Genomic DNA, 22,238 nt, shown 5'->3' with positions numbered 1-22,238 from the left:
AACACATAACTCAGTGGAACCATTGTTATACCCTGGTGGAACTTTCCTCCCTCGGGACATAAGATTTCCAGAGCATAAAGCTTAAAGTTTGTGAATGGGTTACTAAGTATCATAGTGACCCTCCTGGGAGAAACTGTATTATGTATTTTTGGTTGATTAAAGTATATGTATAATCCTGCAAGGTACAACTACATTCAGGAACTTCTCCTAATTAGTAGTTAAAATGAGTCTTTAATAAGGCATTACACTTTGTTTTTTGGTCAGGCCAGCTCCTTTTGAATGATACCAGTGTTAGATTAGTCACTTGCATGGGCAAGAGCCCATTGTTGCATTTTTTTTCTTTCTTTGAAGTGATTGCTTGGTCAGAAGCAAAGAGTTGTGTGGCAAACGATGATGGGGCATAAGCCATTCTATTAGTCCACAGGCAGTGATGTAATATGACAGAAGCATTGTGGGCAGAACAGGTAAATGCATATCCAGAATACATATCTATTACAATGAAGACAAATTGCTGCTTAGTCCTTGAGTGAAGGAATTCAGTATAATCAGCCTATGATCAGATAGCTGGCTCTTCCTCCTGGAAAATGGTGTCATATTGGTGGCTCAGCTTTAGTATTTGCTATTTGCAGGTAAGGTAATCAGCAAGAGCTGTCGCCTGGTTAGTCTTGGTGAGAGGAAGTTCATGTTGTTTGGCCTGTACATGCCTTCCCTCTCTTTTGCCATAGCATTTTGCATATAGGTCCATTGAGTAAACACTGGAATGGCTGTGGAGAGAGGGTGAGTGACTTTCATAGTGTGTGTAATTTGTCCATTTCCTCTGGAATGGATGCCTTTTCATGAGCATTCATGTATTTCACAAATAGTTTCACACACTGGTTTTCTTTGGAGAGGTCTGATCATACACCTTTACCCTTGACTTCCTCGTTAACAGTCTTCCAGTCCTGATTTTCACACATGCCTGACTATCTAGTCACAACATTAGCTACTGTCTATTAATCAGTGAGGATCTTTACTTCTGATCAGCTCTCAGTCCAGACAAATGTACTGGTTGGAGTTCGGCCCACTGAGAAGATTTACATTCACCACTGTTTTCCTGGGGCTGTGATGCTGCTGCCATCCATGTTGGGGTGATTCCAGCATAACGTGCAGAACCATCTGTAAATCAGAGCCAGAGGTTTTGTTCCTCAGTTAGCGCATCATAAGAAGTTCAGTGTGAAATAAGAAGGTGGCATTTTGGCAAGAGTGGGTATTGTAGAAGTCTGAGCTACTTGCTTATTCAACTTGTCTTTTGGGCTTTCTCAAGACTGATCTCTTATAAACTAGTTGATGAAGGATACTTGTATCTCGTGCCCAGTATTATGGTTTGGTGTGTCAGATAACACCTAGTCTGTAGTGGGTAGGTTAGCTCTGATTGCATAAACATTTGTCTCAATGGATAGGTATTAATTTCTACTAGGGGCTACTAAGAAGCCAGGAGCTTCTTACTGATTCTCTCTGGCTTGCGTGTGTCTCAGTAAGGCATTGAAGTTCCTTGCTACTTACTCCTCATATGGACCAATTGATGTGATGTTAATCAATGTAGTGGACCAATCTGGTGATTGGCAGGATGTTAGATTAGGATTTCTACAGAACTAGATCATGGTAAACAGCATGAGATTCAGTCCCAAGGTAACACTGAAGATTTATTGTTATGGCCAGATTAAAGCAATCTTTTGGATGGTCCTTAAAATTAGTTGAGAGAAAATAGTATTGGACAGAATTGTAATTGCCTGCCAGATATCAAGGGATTTGTTGATCTCCTTTAGTAAGGATATCTCATCTGGAATAATAGCTGCAATTAAAGTCACCACTTGATAGTTTACAATCCACATTCATTCTTTGAGATCCATTTATATTCCACATCGGCCAAACAGGCCAGTTAAGTGGAGGTGAGGTAGTTTGATTACTCCTCTCTCTCTCAGGTCTCTTATCGTGGCGTCAATCTCAGAAATTTTTTCAGGAATGTGATACTACTTTGGTTTTGTATGGTTGTAGAGAAGGAAAGTTTTAGGGGTTCCACTTGACGTTTCTTGCTTTAATAGTTCTCAGAAAGAATCAGAGAAACAATAAACAATGTAGGCATTTTTCTAGTTGCCTATTCTATATCTCTTCTAGTTGTGCATTTGGGAACTGGAGAAATAATGACAAGATAAGTCTGGGGACCTACAGAGCTCACCGAGACAGTTTTGGGTTGACCATTGTAAGCCCCCCCTTTCACTGTGATGTTTTAGGTCACTTCAATGCTACTGTCTGATGCTTTGCCTGAAAATGCTGATGCCTGAAAAATCACAGTGTTTCCTATTCTCCAGAGCATAGTGATTGGTGAATGACCACGGGTGCCTTTGCAGAAGGTTTGAAATGTGATTTACAGTTGGGGTATAGTTGGTATTATTGTAGGATTCTTTCTCAAGGGGATTCAACCTCCCTTTCAAACAAAGAGGCTCTGGTTATATGAACAGGTTAGGTCTAGAAACAAAGTAAGAGGCTTTCATTCTCTTGTGTTTTTTGTTTTGTTGTTTTTTAGCAATTCAAGTCATGTTTCTGGCCACAAGTTTTTCCAGTTTTACTGACAAGTAATAATTTAAGTAGGCTGCCTAGAGTGTACTAGAAAGAGGAGAAACCATTGATAGGTGAGCAGGAACAAGATACAAAGGTGAAATTACTTTATAGACTTACTTTTCTGGGAGAATAATACATAGCATTTTTGCAGCCTAACTTCTTAAGTAATTATTTTAGTATTAAATAATTGTGGTTAACATTTATGAATGTCTACTCTGTTAAACACTGTACCAGTCAGTCCTCACTTGAATTCTTATAATATTAGATGAATAGGTATTTGTTTTTCCCCATTTCTCAAAAGCAGGAAACCGAAGTTTTTGACCAGGGTACCGTAGTTGATGGTGAAGATGGGCCTCAATCCAAATCTGTGACTGAGAGATCTATGCTTTTAGTTACTTTTGCTGGATTATGGTGACAACAGCAATAAATACATAAGAATCTAAGCCAAAGTAATTTCTCATCTACCCCGGTAGTGATACATTGTACAACTGTGTTCTTATGAATAGAGATATTTGAGTGCCTAATTTGTGCTTAACATTGTATATGTGCTGGAGAAATATGAAAAATGGCAGATGACTTTAGTTATCCTTAATTGTGGATGGGATATATGAAGTGTGCTATCATCTGGTTCTAAACTTTTTCACAGTGATTAGTTGAGATTTCATTTTTTATGTAATTGCAAGTTTGTGCTTTAAATGATGAATGAATGCAGTAAACTGACTTGAGACTGATAGGTCTTTATTTATAATGGGTACGTTACAGTTTTGCTTAAAACTGTTGAGTCCATTTTTCTTTGCTTACACTCCCAATTTTCTTTCAGTGGGCTACAGTTACATTTCATCTTCCTCATCATGTGTTAAAGTCCATTGCCAGTGCCATTGTGAATGAACTCAAGAAAATAAATCAAAATGTTGCTGCCTTACCTGTGGCTTCCTCAGTGATGGACAGATTGTCTTACCTCTTACCTAGTGCACGCCCAGAACTTGGAGTGGGGCCAGGCCGTTCTGTGGACAGGTATAACCTTATAAAGAGAGGTGATACTGAAATTGAATTGATTCCTTTTTTTTGGATTAACCCAGGAAAACTGTAAATTGGATGATAATTAAAAAGATGTTTCAAAATGTTTTAAACTGTTCAGATTCTCATTTTTATCAAAATAACTGAAGTGACGTAAACTACCACTTGAAATGCTATTTCTTTTGATGCTTGCTTGGGAAGTGTTTAAAGGGATCATAAAGTTATATTTTGAAAATTACAGCTTCATACTTGCTTAATAAATATTTGAGTCAACTTAAAAATACTGTAATTATTCAATTTATAAGAATTATTTCACCTTGTTGAAATTTGTGACCTTTGAAATAAATCTTAATAAATGAAAAAAACATGCGAGAGACTAAGTATAAGAGCCATGTATTATGTTCTACTAAAAAATGAAAAGAATGAAAAAATTAATTGCCTGCCCTGGATGTAAGCAGAGTATTATAAAAATCGCATCTCATCCATTATTTTCTTCAGTAGAGATTTACTGAGCTTCTTCTTTGTATAAAACTAATTTAAAAGCCAGTAATACATACATTCGTTTAAAAACTTACATGATTTGTTATTTGAAATAACAATTATCAGATTCTTATTGAAAGTACTGAAGTTTAAAAGTATTATACTGTAATATTAAATTTATGTAGCATTTTATGTTTTCACATTTTCATTGATGTGAATTGTAACTTTCTATGTTTTTTTCTGAAGTGCATTCATAAATAGTACATGCTGATGTTAGCAAAGGCATTACTGAGTGAATTAGCTTTTAACTTCTGTTATCTTAAGTATGGCTCTTAGTTTGTAGTATTTATTAGTTTATCTCTTGGTAAACTGAGACTTTGCTTAATCAATTGCTTTTTTTGGTTAAGTGATTTTATTATTATATAGATAACTTCTGTTGGTTGTGTTAACGTCTGTGAAGAATTTTTATATTCCATAGTAATATTGATATCTCTGTCTTTTGGGCAAAATGTAGAGGTTATCATTTTTAATCTGAATAACTATCAGGTGATGTGTGCTATAGCTATCATTATTTTTTGGAAGATGTCTGGGGTGGGGGCGAGAAAGAGAAATAATGTACTTTGAATAAATGTTCTTGCCTGAGAGCTGTGCCTATGTTGAGATTATAAAAAAAGCCCTTCAGAGCTATTTTCTTTGCGAATAGCAGCAGGGTTTCTAAAAAAAAAATTAGTGCAAACTGTGGTAATTGTTTTATTTTGGGAAATGCGTTCATTGGGTAGGATATTCAGTGTTTCTGGAAGTGTTAAATGTCTCAGAATATTAATTTTAATGTAGTTTGTTATGTTTGTTTCATTAAAAATGAATCTAGGATCCTGATGAGGACCTTGATGAACTTAGGTCCTTTGGAAGTTTGAGTTAGGGTCTATTAGATGCTATTGCTGTTCCCTTTTTGGTAATGTAACTCAGTGGACTGTTTTCTGTTCTAAGTAAGACTGACACAGATTCTGATGACATCTAAAGCCTGTAAAGGATAAGGCTTTTCTAACCCGTGATGTTTTTTTCAAAACAGAACACAACTCTTTAAGTTAAACCTAAGAGCACTAGCAATAATATAGGAAATCATGTACGAATTTAGGGAAGAATTTAAAGAAAAGTATTTTTCTCATTGTGATGACCTTTACCACTCTCTCTCGCTCTCTTTTTTTTTTTTCCTTTCTGTTATCAGTTATACTTTTGTGTTAGGAAGAATAAGCTTTGTTTACCAGTCGTTTCTTACTTGAAGCTGTTAGGGCTTTTTCTAATTTTGGTATGATCCTTTAAAAAAATAGCCCTCTCTGTTACAGCTTCAGTCTCAGTGAGCTAATTTTTTAATATGAAAATGTGAAGATGTCCTTTTTTGATAATTCTCTGGAGAGTACAACTTACCTGGAAAAGGATTTCTCTGGAGAAAGAACAGAAAAGTGCCTTCCACTTAAAGAAAAGAAATAGAAAATACTTTCTCAAAATGGTTGAGATAAAAACCACTCTTTCTTTGGTTTTATCTGTTTATTGTACAAAACTTGGCACATGATGAAAGCATACAGCTCTCTGCCTCTACATTTCCAGGTTTTGTGTTTGGTAATTATGCAACATAGGTTAATTTAATCTACCCCTGGAATTGTTTATCATTTGTGGCAGCAGTCAGGTTTCTTTTTCCCTACTCTATTTACGAGAAATTTCTGAAAGTGATTATTTTTCGTTTAAAAGACAAATATGAACTTAGTCATTAGGCCATTCCAATCTTTTGTTGATAATGCAATAAAATTTTTTTTCCAGTATGAAATGGGAATGTTACTGTAATTTGATGCCTAATGTTGATTACATAAAGTATGTTTACTTTTAGATCATTAATGTATAGTGAAGCTAACAGACGGGAGACGTTTACCTCATGGCCTCATGTAGGCTATAGATGGGCACAACCAGATCCAATGGCTCAAGCTGGATTTTATCATCAGGTGAAAAAAAGACTGTTAAATAAAAACCTTTTTTTTTAGCATGCCTTTTTAGCTTTGAGTAAAAAATCATTAACATTTAATACTTTTTCAAATAGTTATTTCATGTAACCTGGCAGTGTACTTGTGTGTATGTATTTATGTGTGTTTTGTTCTTACATCTTAGAATATAATACTGACTGGCTATTTCCTATGTCATGTGTTGTGTATGAAAAGAAAAAAAAATGTGTTAAAAGTAGCTAACAACGGAGTTAATGCTTTGTAACTATTTTCTTTCCTAAATAGGCAGTATTCTTCAGATTTGCTTTTTGAGAAGTGTACTGTTTGGATGTGTGTTTATTTTCATGTTTTGACTTCTGTATTCATAACAGTAATAGATACCAGGGTCATGCAATAAAAGAACACATCACAGTTACTCCTGAAATTCTAATTTTATTTGGGATATAAATTAATATACTAACGTATACTAACGTAGCAGCATTGTGCGTAGTGAAGTGCTACCTGCATATATAATTGAAGAGCTGATTAAGAAATTGTGCAGAAAGAGGAGTAATTAATCAAGGAAAATTGTAGTAGTTTTGTGTAGGAAAAGAGGGTGTACAGTATAAGGATTAGTGTTACAAAGACATGAGAATGGGACATTATGGAGAGCTTGACTGAACTAAAGTAGAGGGAGGTTAAGAAAAATGAGTTCAGTTAGGCATAATATGCTAGTTAAAAGAAACTTCAACTGAGTAGTGTAGACAGTCTTACCACTGTTTTATTACTGCTAAAGAATCTAAGAAATCAAACACATGTCATTTTATATAAAGCTTGCTTATTTTAGAATTCAATTAAACTTTGAAATACATTGAAGTTACTATCATAAAGAATTGGGAGTGATCATTTCTTACTGTGTATTCCTGAAAATAAGACGTAGCTGAACCATCAGCTGTAAGGCGTCTTTTGGAGCAAAAATTAATATAAGACCCAGTCTTATTTTAATATAAGACTGGATCTTCTATCACATCACATCACATCATATCATATCATATAACAATATAACATCAGACCGAGTCTTAATTAATTTTTGCTCCAATAGACGCATTAGAGCTGATGGTCCAGCTATGTCTTATTTTCGGGGAAACACGGTAGTTATCTTGAAGTGTTCTGAGTATCTTAACTAAAATTAAATCGGAATACCGCATATTTGAATACTTCATTCAAAGTTTTTCAGACTTCCAGTTAAAGATAGATTCATTTGGAGACTGGTTCATAGGTTTTCTAGAATCTTCTGCCTGTGTTAGGGACTCATTATTTTTAATCTTGTAAAATATATAATAAATTTTAATTTGTAGACATAGTCAGTGGTAACTAGAGTTAAGTGCCCAAAAATAATAATGTTGGTTTTCAGAGGTATATTTCAATTCAGGTTTTGATATATATATGTAGCATTTTGTCCCATGTGTCTTGAATATTACATGAATTAGGTTCACTAGTTTGCTTTTCCTTTTTCCTGCCCTTTCTTGTGTGGTTGTATAGGATTCAGTTTTTAATAATAAACCTGTTAGAGTATTTCTTTTCGTATACTTAACTATATTTCAGATACTTTACTAATATAATTAGAAGATGCTAGATCAGAGATTGAGTATGTGTGCGCCTCCATGTTTGATTTATTGGTCATTTTCTGATGAAACAATTTTTCAAATAAGGCAGATTTATAAATATTTGGGTATTCAGTGTGTTGTTGGAACTTAATAGTATATGCTAATTTTCTTTTTTTAATATAGAATTTTACCTAAGTTTATTAGTGGTTTTAGACGAATTTTTATTTAAAAGCTATTTTAATATTGTTAATGTTTCCTGTATTCTTTATAAATTTGCAGCCTGCCTCATCTGGAGATGATAGAGCCATGTGTTTTACTTGTAGTGTGTGTCTCGTTTGTTGGGAACCTACTGATGAACCTTGGTGAGTCTTGATTTTTCTGGACATATTAGGCTCAGTTAATCCTATAAATGTGCTTCTAAAGTTTACTTTTATGATCCAGCTATAATAATATTCGTGACTTTCTGCCATCTGTATTTTTGCCTTTATCCAAGAGAATGAAGTAGTGATGTCTATGCTGTCACATCACTTGGCAGACAGTATCTCTGAGGTCTTGGACTTCCTAAAATCTGTATGTGGGAGAAGTGTCAAAGAACCAGGCTCTGAAAACCAGAAGGCTGTGTTATAAATTAAAATAGCATGGTTAACTTGAGCAGTTAAATTCTTATTGTCTTTTGAGGGCAGGCTGTCATTAAAGAATCCATGGGAGGGCCTTATGGTTTACATTTTAAATTTTGAAGTAATTTTAGGGCGTCTGTGGTGATTTTGATTCTAGCGCATGAAAGTTTAGAATTTAGCTAAATATTAGAGAGCATGTATTGAAACCTCGTTTTTACAACTGACTGCTTTGAAGCCCTATTAATAGAAATAATAATTGCAAATACTTATATAAAACTATTTACTAGGTATCATCCTAAAGCATGTTATAGATTTTTAATTCATTTATTTCTCACATTATCTCTATGAAATAGGTATTTTTATCATCTTTGTTTTATAGGAGGGTATATTCGCCAATTTAATCCTTACAGTCAGTGAGATAGGAATTATTACCTCATTTTAACATAAAATAGTATTTGCTGAAGGGGCATATGGCTAGTAAGTCATGGAGCCAGGATTTGATTTTAAAATATATCATTTAACTTTGTATTCAAATTAGTTTGAGGTCTCTGACTGTTACTGACCTGGTGGGAATGGGGTGAACTTGAGTATACATATGGGGTATACTGGAGTATACATATGGATTCCAGATTGCAGTGGGAAATACTGTATGAAAACAAAACTTGGAGTTGTATCTATCTGTAGACAGAGTTGAATATGAGCAATTTTCAGATTTAGATTAGGATTCTGTTTGGAACTGTCTTTTCCTCTAAATACTGTGTGTGTGTGTGTGTGTACACACACACATACATTTAAAGATTTTTACATGGGGAAGTTGATTCAGATTTCCAACTCGGGCTGTTCAAAACCCATTGTTTCTTGACATGGTCAGGGAATCAAGGATTCTACATCTTGTTTGCCCCCAGCAGTCAGGATTCCTCAAGCTCGAGCAGTTGGTTGAGTCTCTGAGGACTTGGGGACAATGCGTCAAATGGATAAGCGAGAACAGGATTGATGAGGGTTAGGGAGCAGAGCCGGGGCACCACCTGAAACTATAAGGGGGAAAAGAATGAGGACTTGTAAGAAGAAAATGGGACTCTCATATTTTAATTGTGAGAGTTGACCGAGTTACTTTGGAGGGAGATTGAAGTTTTAAAAGAGTAAAATGAGCACACCGTATTATCAGGCAATTCCACTCTACTTATTTACCCTAGGGAATTAATTGCTCTTGTATGCAAGAGGTGTAAAATGGATGGTCACTGCACTGAAAAACTGGAAGCATGTTAAATACCTATCAGGAGGGAATAGCCAAATAAAATGTATATTCATATAATGACTATGATCCAACAATTAAAAGGAATGAATAGTTAGCTCCTTATTAATCACCATCAGTAACTTTTATATATGTTAATTGTGTTAAGAAAGCTACTTCAGAATGATTCATACAATGGTACTGTCAATTTAAAATAAAACCTCTATATTTTCTGTATGTACATATATGTATATAAACTTACAAAAATATTTTAGCAGTATACCACTTAAAATCATAACAGTGGTTACATGCAGGTAGAATAGGAGATTACTGTGATTGGATATTATAGTTGAGGTGGGTCTTTAGCTTTTTTTATATAGTCATGTATCACTTGTGTAAATACAGTTGTAATTATAAAGTTAAAACTCCTCAGGTTAAGAGAGAAAGATGGAAAGGGGAAAATAACCCGAGGACTCAGCTGTGAGGGAATCCAGTCAAAATATGTGCTTAGGGAAGCCATGTAAAAGCATTCATGTAAGAAATCTGCATATTGCAAAATTTCTAGGATTTATATCTGGATGTAGGTAACTTGTAGGTGCAATGTAGAAAGAAATATGCACACCCTAAGGAATAGCATGCTTTATGAGTATAGTGTTCCTTTCTTTGCCATGGAAATGTAAAAACGGCTTTGGAAAAAAGGTTCTTTTTTTTTCTTTTTCTTTTTTTTTGTAGCAGCATCCTGACATTTCAGATAATGCCTTGTAATTAGAATTAGTCAAAGTTAAAAAAAAAAAAAAAAAAGAACCACAAAGAAAGAAAGTAGGCTCGAAGTTTGACAGTTTAAGTGTTAAAGTTGATCCTGCTTTCAATATTTGAGAAAATTCTTAGTCATTATACCAGTCTTGATCTTGGGTCCTAGTATTTTATTTTTATAAAAATATTAGGGTTTTGTAGTATTAAACTAACATTTCTATTCACCAATAAGCATTTATTTGAAAGAAATAATGGACAATCTGTGAACATAATCTAAGTTTCTTTGAAAAGAAATTGTGTTTAGGAATTATTTGTTTGATTGGGTCCTGTAGTGATTGTGTATGAATGTGTCGGGTATATTACTGTGTTCTTCATAGAGGTCGCTATCCATACTGTCTTGGTATTTTTGCTTTCAGACTTTGCTACAAAGTTATTTGTGATTTGAACGGCATTTATTGATTTTACTATATTATGTCATTTATAGTGACCACAGATAAATATATATAATATGTATAATTATATATAATTAATTTATAAAAACAGCTTTATTGATTTATCTTGGACATGTAAAAATTGTGTATATTAAGGTATACAACTTGATACTGATATATATATATATATATATACACATTGTGAAAAGATCACCACAATCAAGCTAATTAATTAATGTATCCATCACCTCTGCATAGTTTTCATTTTGTGTGTGTGGTAAGAAGAGTTAAGATGTATTTTCTTCGCAAATTTCAAAGACAAGTATGCAGTACAGTATTGTTAATTATTGTCACTGTATTGTACATACATGGAGAATTTTAAACTGAAGCAAAATAGTCATTTTAAGTTGTAGGAAATCAGTGTGAGGAAATACCAGAATTGAAAAAATTTTATCAGTATGTTAATATAGCATAAATTATACGATAACATTTATTTCTTAGTTTTATCTGAGACTATGTTTGTAATCAATTAAAATGAATAACAACTGCTATTATGAAGTGAGTAGTTGAACATGTTCGAGTGATCTTGATAAAATTGAATGATTTGGGATTTGAGTTTTTTAAATAAGGAATACTTTAAGTTCAATTAATTGTTTTTTAAAAAAGGAAGCATGATCGTGGGGTTCTGTTTTAATGTCCAAACTTCACAGCTTTGTTGTTCATTAAACTTTTCTTTCCTTAATTTCTGTAAGGTCTGAACACGAGAGACATTCCCCAAACTGCCCGTTTGTGAAAGGTGAGCATACACAGAATGTGCCATTGTCCGTCACTCTTGCAACAAGTCCTGCGCAGTTTCCTTGTACGGATGGAACAGACAGAATATCTTGCTTTGGGTCGGGGAGCTGCCCTCATTTTCTAGCTGCTGCAACAAAACGAGGAAAGATCTGCATATGGGATGTTTCCAAACTTATGAAGGTGTGTTTTAATTTTGAAGTAACAAATTAGTAATTGAGAAAAAAATATCAGTTGTGAACTTAGGCTTTTCATTTGTTTAGGTGCATTTAAAGTTTGAAATTAATGCATATGATCCAGCCATTGTACAACAGCTTATTCTGTCGGGAGAACCAAGCTCAGCAGTTGAATCAAGGAGACCAACTTTGGCGTGGCTGGAAGACTCCTCTAGTTGCTCAGATATACCAAAATTGGAAGGAGATAGGTATGTGAATTTGTTTTCGTGGTATTTATAGAAGTTAAATGTTTTCTTTTTCCTAACTTTTATATTCTCTTAATTCTAATTGAAGAGGCAGAAAAAAATTAGGTCAAGAGATTAGAGAATAAATGTTTCTTTGGAAATCTAAAAGAGCTGTGTGATTCTTGAAAAGAAATTTCATTCAGAAATGCCATAGTGTGTAAAATGTACTTTATTTTCTATTAATATCTCAATCTATGCCAATTAGACATAATTGCTACAATGAAAAATAGTCTAAATAATGAAATGAAATCCCTGGATTTGACTTGTAATTTCATCTTCTACTAAACCTTTTCATAGAGTAGTTGAACCAAATGATTTATGTTTCCCCTTTCTTCATTAGCACCTCAAATTATAGATGTGGTAATGAGTGACATAACCTGTGGGTAAGGAGGATGACCTAATTATTTAAAACAATTTAGCACTAACCAGTGTGAGTTGAGGCATGATAATTATTGCTGTAGAAACATTTTGGTAAAATTTTATTGCTGGATTCTCTTCCATTCAGCTTTTTTGACAGATTCCTGATTTCTGTAGCTGTATTTAGTCTTTGTGGGGGCAGTAGAGTCAAAGTATAATCCTACTTCACTCACTTGTTTCCCAAGAAACTGCAGTTGTAACTCTGAACTGGGCAACACCTTCAGGATCCTCAAGTAGGCAGAATGAAGGGGCCCACAAACCACTCCACTTGTCTTTTAAGCATTAGCAGCTACCTCTTTTTAAGATTCGGTAGGTAGCAGTGTGAAATGGAGCCTGTTTAACTGTGACCAGATGTCCTGATACACAGAGGAGGTCTGTCATTTCACTTGTAGGGGCTTATGTTACTGATGTGTGATTGGTGTTAACACCAGTCAGTGATTTACTATTTTACTTCACAATCCCTTTGGTGGCTTGAATGGAAATTATTTTATTGAGGGAATTAATGGAAAATTTACAGCATATAAGTTGGGAAAGGTTACCTTTGTCTAGTTCCTCTTGGTAATAATAGGTATAAATTACAGGCAGGTAAATGAATGTGGTCTGAGCTCTGGAACAGAATTAAAGCTTCATGGTTGTTCTCAGTTATAAATCCCAGTGAGAGCTTGATGGGAAAGCAGCTAGCCCATGGAATTTTTGTCCACAGTTGCCAATAGGACTGGAAAGTAAGCGTGCTGGGTCTCTGTGATTTTCTTAGAAGTTAGAGGAAAATTAATAGAAGATAATGAAATTGGTATGTTTTTCTGAACACTGATTTTAATTAGAACTTGTGTCTTGGAGTTTGTAATTTGGGGATTAAAAATTGAATCAAGACATACTTTTAAGATTATATACATGCGTACACACACACAGCACATTCACACACACCCTTAGGTAAATGTGCATCTTAGGTAAATACGTATCCAGTATTTCTGCTGGACGGGTATTATGTGCGGTAGTGTGCTCAGAGTTGAGATACAAATCTCTCTGCCTGGTTTTAAGAGACTTAGCTCTATCTAGGATCAAAGGACCCTTTTCTCCCAAGAAAGTGGGAGATGAATCATACAGAAATTTACTCTTAAGTTGGGGTAATGGGAGGAAGCTGAAGAAGTAGAACTTCATCTCGAAACTCCAGCCCCCTGGCTGGCCTTTCCCTCCCGCGGAGTAGCAGGATTCCTGTTGGATTGGTAGTGAATATAATGAACCAAACTACCTCTGCTTTGTAGTACAAGATACAATATATTTGTTTTTAAAATGTACCATGTGAATTTCATTAGCTTGAAGAATAATAATTGAGGAAATTAAAGCTTAGCCAAGAAGTAGAAAATAATCAGCTATATAGTTTGCTTAGGAATTGCTTTTGATCATTTCTATTTAGAAGGTAACATTTGTCTTCTGAATTTATTCAACGAAGAATATTTATTTGGGAACCCATTTAATTTCAGTGAATTAACATTTTCTCAGTTGTATGTTATGTCTTTCAAATTGGCAAACATTTCCTAAGTTAGCTTTGAAGTTGTTGATAGTATTGGTATATCAAAACTGAAGTACCCCTATAATATTATTATATTTAGTTTTCAAAAGACATGTAATCTTAAGTAAACTTTTAAAAGTTATTCATAACCTTATTTTACATGTTTCTTACTTTGCAAAAGGTTTTATATCATGTAAAAGGCTTTAGTAAATCTGTCTATTATATAAGTAATGCATGCTTATTGTAGAAAAATTGGAAAATACAGAGAAATAACTTGAAATGTATAGCGCCCATAATCACAGCATCCAGGTGTTAACCTTTATGTGTATTTTTTTTAACTCATGAATTTTTAAATATTTTATTGAGATATAATTACATGTCATAAAATTCGCCATTTGATTTTATTTCTGTGATTTTATCATATAATAGTGTGAGAATTTTTCTATTGTAAAATAAAATTTAAAATAGATTATTTTGAAGACCTTCAGAAAAAGATTTTTTTTTAAATTATTATTTTTGCCTTAAAAGGTGATTATCTGGAAACCCATTGTAATTTTTGTATCTTCATTTTGAGATACCTAAATTTCTTCTTTAAAAGTATGCTACTACTTTATTTAACCTTTTATCTCAGTACAGCTGGATAATATTTAGTTATTTTTCTTAATGTAAAGGCTTTTCTTTATTTGAAACTTACTGTGTCTTCTTGATTTGGAATTCATTCTGGATAATTTCCATTCATTAATATTCCCTCTTGGGATTTATTTTTCAGGTATCCCCCCCCCCCAAACCAGCCAATTAGTGTTTGAATAGCTTGAATCAATTAGCAGCTGATCTGAAACTTTTTGCATTCTTTTTGTTGTTTAAATTATAGCACAAAAGTGGCTTATAGACAGTTATCACCACTTGAAAAATTAAAACACAGAACATTTGTCAAATATCTAAGCAAGTTTCTCCTCCTCAAAATTCCAAAAAAAAATTTTTTTTTTTAACAGATTACTAACTTACATTTCATTTAAAACAACATTATTAATGCCTGGGTATTTCTGATGCAAGTGCAGTACATTGTTTCAAAAATGCAGACTTACTTTTTCTTCCTGCAAAATGCATCTTTTTATTTTCGTAATTAAGGTTATTAGAATTTTAGTACTGCTGTAGAAGTGCTGATTATTAGAGTACAGACATAGCCTAATATTGTGCTAGAGTGATCTGTAATTAAATCTTTTTTCTTGTCTGCTAACAATGGAGACTGAGGATAAAGATGGACACAAAGAGGGAAATCGGCAATTTCTTGGCCATCCGAGTGCAGAGTAAAAGAGGGAATATTGTCATGTTGTCTTAACTTTTAACTTCTGGGTTGTAATAATTTTCTTCAAGGCATTCTTAACAGCCCTTCCAAAACAAACCAAATACAAAACAAAAATGAAATGAATGTGTGAGTACATGTACATACTCACATGTACACACTCCCCTATTTGTTTTTAGGGTATCTTTCCTGAATTTAGTAAAAGAATTTTACTACTGGAATCTTGTACTTGATTTTGTTAGTCGCCTCTCTCTTTTTTATCTTTATTTACCCAAACTATACCCAATCACACCTTAGCAGTCTTCTAATTTCTACAAATTCTGTTACAGATTCTTAGAGGTTTTCACATCCTATTTCAGGCAGATATTTAATGATTTAAGATTCATTATCAGCATTGTTAGTCAGTGATGAACTCCGACTACTTATATATCATTTAAACTAGTTTTAATAATTTTAATGAAGCTTATATTCCAGATGTAAAGCAGTGGTGGTTGTGTTGTATTTTTTTTTTTACTGTCTCATATTGATACATTTTTTAAAAATTCAAATTATTATTTTTTTTTTACTTTGACTTTAAAGTGATGATTTACTGGAGGATTCAGACAGTGAAGAGCATTCCAGATCAGATTCTGTGACAGGTATGTATAAAAAGGTAGATAATCTGTTTTTTAAAACTTTGCATTTACACAGTTGTAGATAAAGCTAAATATCACTTAATTCTAAATGTCTTTCTTAGTTAATACAAATTCTGAATTTAAACTCTAATCTTATATATCAGAGATCTTGAATTAGTAGTATGTAATATTCTGTATTTAAATTTTAAATGTTACCTATTTGAGCCAAAGGAAGTAAAGGGGACATTTTTATTAAATTTTTGTTTCAGATGTCAGGGTATTGACATGAAGCTCTACAGAATGCGTTCAGTTTTCTTGCATAATGTAGACTCTTGTTAAATAAAAGTAATATTTAAATTAAGATTCTTTATTCTCCACCAAAGACAAGAATAAAAATCATAGACATTAAGGCATCAGCTAAATGCTGCCTTACTCGTTATCTTATGAACTATTAAGGCAAAAGAGTATGCTTCATATTTTAATGTAGTTATAGTACAGGCATGGTTACTAGTGCATCTCTCAAAATAGTTTATGATGTCAAAATTCAAATCCTGTCACTTATAGACAGTTAGCATTTTCTAATATATAAAATATTTATTTTAATGTTGACTTTTTGTTTGTTTTTTAATGTTTTAATTAGAGTTTTGGGGACTAAGATATATATATATATATGCAAAGCATAGTACCTGGGAAGTAGCCAGTATTTTTAAAAAGTGACCATTATTAAATTGTGGCTATTCTCTAATGTCAAATCTCATGAACTAAGGACATACATAATTTGTTATATCTCTAGAAGAGACATGGTTTTGTGTAGTATAGTTGTCAAAAGTTATGATTAGTATAGAGTAGCATGTGGTCTCTAAATTCTGATTTGTCACAAAGTCCTTTTTAAATCCACCAAACAATATTGGACTGATTTTGGGTTAACCCTTAGTTGTCTTTTAAGGTAGTTTTTAGAAACGAAAACAAATGATGTACAGCTGTGTAGTTAGTTCCAGAAAAATAGATTTAATTTTAAAAATTTAGTCTTATGAAGATAATGCTCTTTTCCCTCTTTGTTGTCCTTTTGCAAAAACAGAAAAGGGCTACTATTGCATATTCTTAATCTGATGAAGAATAATTCACCGGTCACCTGGAGATCTGGTTAGAGGTTCACTGGTCTCTTCTACAAAATAGCTCTTTGGTTTTGTCAAGTCACTTAAACTCTCTGGGCCTCAGTTTTACATTTTAAAGTGAAGTATTTGAACTAAATGTTCCTTTTCTGTTAGTTTTTTTGACTCTAACTGTAACCTTTCCTTTGTATGCTATAGCTTTGCTCTTTTCTCGGGTCTAAGGATCTCAGTAGGTATTTTTGTAATTATAATCTCTATCTTTGGTCTATTTCCTTATCCCTTTCTACCTTTATCTTTCTCATCTGTGCCTGGTTGATCTTTTATACTTTCTGTAGATACTGTAGTCCTGTTCACTTCACTTCCCAGTATCTCAAAAAAGATACCATATAGTTTTCTTGACTCTTTCTGTGATACTTCATTTAGGGTTGGGAGTATTCTCCTTATGTAGAATTAAATGGTAGCAGTAGTAAGAGAAAAAAAATTCTTCTAGTTTAAGCATTTTAATTGCCTCCTTTTGGGATTTGTAAGTACCTCATTAATTTGCAGTAAAATATGTATTTTCTAAGGTAATTATTGATATATATACAATTAGAATATAATTATTTGTTATATTCTAAGCTGATATATTGAAAGCTTATATTGAAAGCTTATGGAGGCTTGTGATATTAATGGGAGGTGTGTTCTCTTCCTGAATTATGTAAAATAAGTCATAGATTCTATTTCAAAACTTAAGTTTACTAACTCTAGGTGATTCTCATCAAATTGAATGATGCGCTGTGAAGAATTATAGAATATATATTTTAATTTAAAAAATGGGAGTGCAGACTAAGACTTTTATCTAGTTTTCACTTGAAGGTTATGACTTTTGAAACGGGCCATATATCTGAATCAATGATGTATTGCTTCTTGTGAAGAACGGGAAAAATGTTTGTCAGGAGATTGAAGGACGGTTCAAATTGAAATTTGATGGTCTTAGAAAAGTGCCTGGATAAAACCGAATTGCTAACCTCAGGAAATTTGGCTGGCAGAATTGTGGGTTGACACTGCTTGAGTGAGCAGAATAGAGGGGTTTCTCAAAACGATTACGTGAAGAATATTAATAGTGAGGGACGTCTGTAGGTATATTGCATAAAAATTTTTTTGTGGTACAGTGGGTTTGAGAAATTCTGAGATAAGTAAAGACAGCAGGTGTCCCTCTTACAGTATTTTGATCGTAGTCATTGTGCTTTATTAGTCTTATTAGTAGAATAGAATGTACGGCATATGGCATATGCTGTTTCCCAGATGTTGAGTAAATAGCTGGGAAGAAGCAGAGTAGTAATGCCGCTTGTTTATATTTTCTTTTTTACTGGACAGTCTCATCTCATATTTCATTTACTTTGAATATTATCTTAAATGTGTGTTAATATTTGTAATTTACGCTTAATTAATTTTTTAAATATGCTATATGTAGAATAAAACAGCTTTTTCTTGACAATGTCTTACCATAACTTTAACAAAATCATTTAATCATTTAGTCTAATAAATAGTTGAACATCCTCAAGACTTATAATAGTATACTACATGTTGTAAAAATCTCACTGTCAGCATTTAATTTCAAGTCTAGATTAGTATATTAGTAGAGTAAATATATATAAATATTGCATGGCATATACAGTGTGCACATGAATGTAGTCAAATGAGTGGTTAAATAAATGGACAGCTTCATTAGGAAAACTAAATTGTTGAGTTTATAACTAGTATTTTCCTCTGCTTAGCTAGAAGTGGTTTTAGTTCTAGATGATAATGGTGACAGTATGTGAAGTGAGAAGATTATCCTCAGAAAATGTGAAATTCTACGTAAACCTGCCAGTGAGCATTTTGAAGATATTGTTAATGAAATAGGTAACAAAAGTGGTATAAACAGAACTTGCAATATATCTTAAACGTTTGATGTTCCATGAATCTTCCTTGCTGATTCATTTACTTGGGAACTTTTGAAAAACTTTCACGCAATCATCTTGAATTATTTTATGTTTATTTCTTTTACTTTTCTGTATTCTTACCTAAAATTCTGGTTTTTTTTTTTTTTTTGTATTTCCAGATTACCTAGAGTTTATCTTTGCATTATTGTTGCTAATACCATTATTGTCTGAGGGATAGTGGTTTGTGCTATTCAGAAAAAAACAAACTGGTTGAAACTTTCAGTATTGAAACTTTGGTATCGAGATTATACCTGGTACAGGTGTTGACTGATATCTACTAAAGGGTTTTGTGTAGAGAGATGGCATGTTTGGAGTGTTGGGACCGAGAAATAACTTTTGTTTGTAAGGGGACAGCTTGAAGAACTGTAGTTGACTTTAAATGAACTAAAATGAACTAAAACTTAGCAGATAACACAGAAGACACTTATGTTTCATTTTTAAAATGACAAATTTTGGGAACGCTTTTCTTTCTAGTTACTACAGTTTTGTAAGCTGAGGTTAGGATGAAATTGCATGCTGTGAAAATCAACTGGTAATTAGCATGGTGGGGTAGGAGAGAGGAGATGAGGCTGTGACTCGTAAATGGTAAAGGATAGGGAACTGAGATTACAATATTGTTTCATGGATATTCTGCAGAGTGCATAAATGACAGATGCATAAATAGCATTATGTTTTGATTTAGAATTAAATGGTAGGATTCCGATTATTTTTATATTAATGATGTCGTCATTCTTTAACCCTTTTATTCTAATTTAAAAAGAGATTTTGCTCACAGATTACTAGGCAAATGAATATATTCTGAATTGAAAATTATTTTGAGTCTCTTGGTTTTTCTGGGTAGGTTCATTTCAGATTTGATTAAATTTTCTTTAAAATATTTTAAGTTCTTCCACTTACATAATTATAATTTTACTGACTAGATGAGTAAAAATGAAAACATTACCGTACAGATTTTGGTTTGCATTTGTAATACGATTGCTAATAAATATTGTTCTTTTCAAAGGGCATACATCGCAGAAGGAAGCCATGGAAGTGAGCCTTGATATAACAGCACTCAGCATTCTCCAGCAGCCAGAAAAACTTCAGTGGGAGATTGTTGCAAATGTGCTTGAAGATACTGTTAAGGATCTTGAAGAACTTGGGGCAAATCCTTGCTTAACAAACTCTAAGAGTGAAAAAACAAAGGAAAAGCACCAGGAACAACACAACATTCCCTTTCCATGTTTATTAGCTGGAGGTTTATTAACATATAAATCTCCTGCTACCTCACCTGTTAGTAGTAATTCTCACAGGTCACTGGATGGTTTAAGCAGAACTCAGGGTGAAAGTGTATCAGAACAGGGGTCAACTGACAATGAATCCTGCACTAATTCAGAATTAAATTCTCCTCTGGTAAGGAGGACTTTACCCATTTTGCTTCTTTATAGCATCAAGGAATCTGATGAGAAAGCAGGAAAAATCTTTTCACAAATGAACAATATAATGAGTAAAAGTTTGCATGATGATGGTTTTACAGTTCCACAAATTATTGAAATGGAACTGGATAGTCAGGAACAGTTGTTGTTGCAGGATCCTCCTGTGAGTTACATTCAACAGTTCGCGGATGCAGCAGCCAACCTTACCTCTCCAGATTCTGAGAAGTGGAACTCTGTGTCTCCTAAGCCTGGGACTTTGGTCCAGTGCTTGAGGCTGCCAAAGTTTGCAGAGGAGGAGAATCTTTGTATAGACTCAGTAACTCCTTGTGCTGATGGAATTCATTTGTTGGTAGGACTGCGGACATGCCCTGTTGAATCCTTGAGTGCAATAAATCAAGTAGAGGCCTTGAATAATTTAAATAAATTAAACTCTGCACTATGTAATAGACGGAAAGGTGAGCTGGAATCCAGTCTTCCTGTAGTGAATGGTGCAAATATTAGTGTAATCCAACACGAATCACCAGCAGATGTACAGACTCCTTTGATAATTCACCCTGAGCAGAGGAATGTTAGTGGTGGATATTTACTACTTTATAAAATGAATTATGCCACTCGGATAGTGACTTTAGAAGAGGAGCCAATAAAAATCCAACATATCAAAGATCCCCAGGACACAATTACCTCGCTCATTTTGCTTCCACCAGATATATTGGATAATCGAGAGGATGACTGTGAGGAACCTGTTGAGGAAATGCAGTTAACCTCAAAGAATGGCGTTGAGAGAGAGAAAAAGGCTGATATTTCTACTCTTGGACACCTGGTAATAACCACTCAGGGAGGATATGTAAAAATATTAGATCTTTCAAACTTTGAAATTTTGGCCAAAGTGGAACCTCCCAAAAAGGAGGGCACTGAGGAACAGGACTCATTTGTTTCTGTCATTTATTGCTCGGGCACAGACAGGCTGTGTGCATGCACCAAAGGTAAGTGGTTACTTCATTTGGTTCGTCTACAAATCTTACACAATTTATGGCATTTGTTGATGTGCATACCTAGTATGAATTTTAGATCCATATAGATGGAAATTTCATCTTTTATAATGAAGTAGTAAATCTTTCTACTATTTTAATTTTTAACTTTGTAAAACTCTTTTCTACTGCTCTAGGTAAAGATTATAGTTGTAAATAAGTTAATAAGTCTCTCAAAAAGTATCTTCTCTGCTTTAACCTCAAAAAAATAACCTGCTGTTGTTTCTGTGAGTCCTGACTGCATCTGCTCAATTTTGTGGCTTTGGGCAAGTTACTTTAAACTCAGTAAACCTTTGTTTCTTTATTTATAAACTGGGATAAGAAGGCCTGTTTCCAGGCTTGTTAGAATTAAATTATGTATGTAAAGTTTCTGGCACAGATATTAGTCCTTATTTCCTTCTGAAATAAAAATATTTAGCAAGTTAATTATTTTGCCAAATGAATTTTTTCTCTCTGATTTACTCCTAACATTTGGCTGATAGTGAATCAGTTTTGCAACAGCTGAGGCTCCATGGAAATTAACACATCGTGTGCAATTTTCTTCTACTTAATAATGTATTTTAAGTTGGAGGGAGAAAGCAATATTTTTTTTTTCCCCAGAAAGAATGAAGCATCGATTACTTTAGATTGGAATGCTTTTTTTTTTTTTTTTTAAGATTTCATTGGGGAAGGGGAACAGGACTTTATTGGGGAACAGTGTGTACTTCCAGGACTTTTTTCCAAGTCAAGTTGTTGTCCTTTCAATCTTAGTTGTGGAGGGCGCAGCTTAGCTCCAGGTCCAGTTGCTGTTGCTAATTGCAGGGGGCACAGCCCACCATTCCTTGCGGGAGTCGAATTAGCAACCTTGTGGTTGAGAGGATGCGCTCCAACAAACTGAGCCATCCGGGAGCTCAGTGGCAGCTCAGCAAGGTGCCGTGTT

General features: G+C 33.7%; 1 protein-coding gene across 10 annotated transcripts in view; it reads left to right on the top strand.

Annotated features, from left to right (window-relative positions):
• BIRC6 (baculoviral IAP repeat containing 6) overlaps window positions 1-22,238 on the top strand; it is a 210,029-nt gene that overhangs the window by 32,702 nt on the left and 155,089 nt on the right. For all 10 annotated transcript variants that reach the window (XR_004424875.1, XM_033125536.1, XM_033125539.1 and 7 more), the window contains exons 4-10: window positions 3,419-3,612; window positions 5,978-6,089; window positions 7,952-8,034; window positions 11,457-11,679; window positions 11,760-11,920; window positions 15,766-15,824; window positions 19,880-21,274. Coding sequence is in view for 9 of the 10 variants with exons in the window: in XM_033125536.1 (XP_032981427.1) it covers window positions 3,419-3,612; window positions 5,978-6,089; window positions 7,952-8,034; window positions 11,457-11,679; window positions 11,760-11,920; window positions 15,766-15,824; window positions 19,880-21,274 (2,227 nt within the window). In the remaining variant the exon portion in view is untranslated. The remainder of the gene's footprint in view (window positions 1-3,418; window positions 3,613-5,977; window positions 6,090-7,951; window positions 8,035-11,456; window positions 11,680-11,759; window positions 11,921-15,765; window positions 15,825-19,879; window positions 21,275-22,238) is intronic.

Source organism: Rhinolophus ferrumequinum, chromosome 13, assembly GCF_004115265.2.
Source record: "Rhinolophus ferrumequinum isolate MPI-CBG mRhiFer1 chromosome 13, mRhiFer1_v1.p, whole genome shotgun sequence".
In the NCBI taxonomy this organism is placed as follows: domain Eukaryota; kingdom Metazoa; phylum Chordata; class Mammalia; order Chiroptera; family Rhinolophidae; genus Rhinolophus; species Rhinolophus ferrumequinum.
The sequence above is the reverse complement of the archived record's forward strand: the minus strand, read 5'-3'. Positions and strand labels throughout refer to the sequence as shown.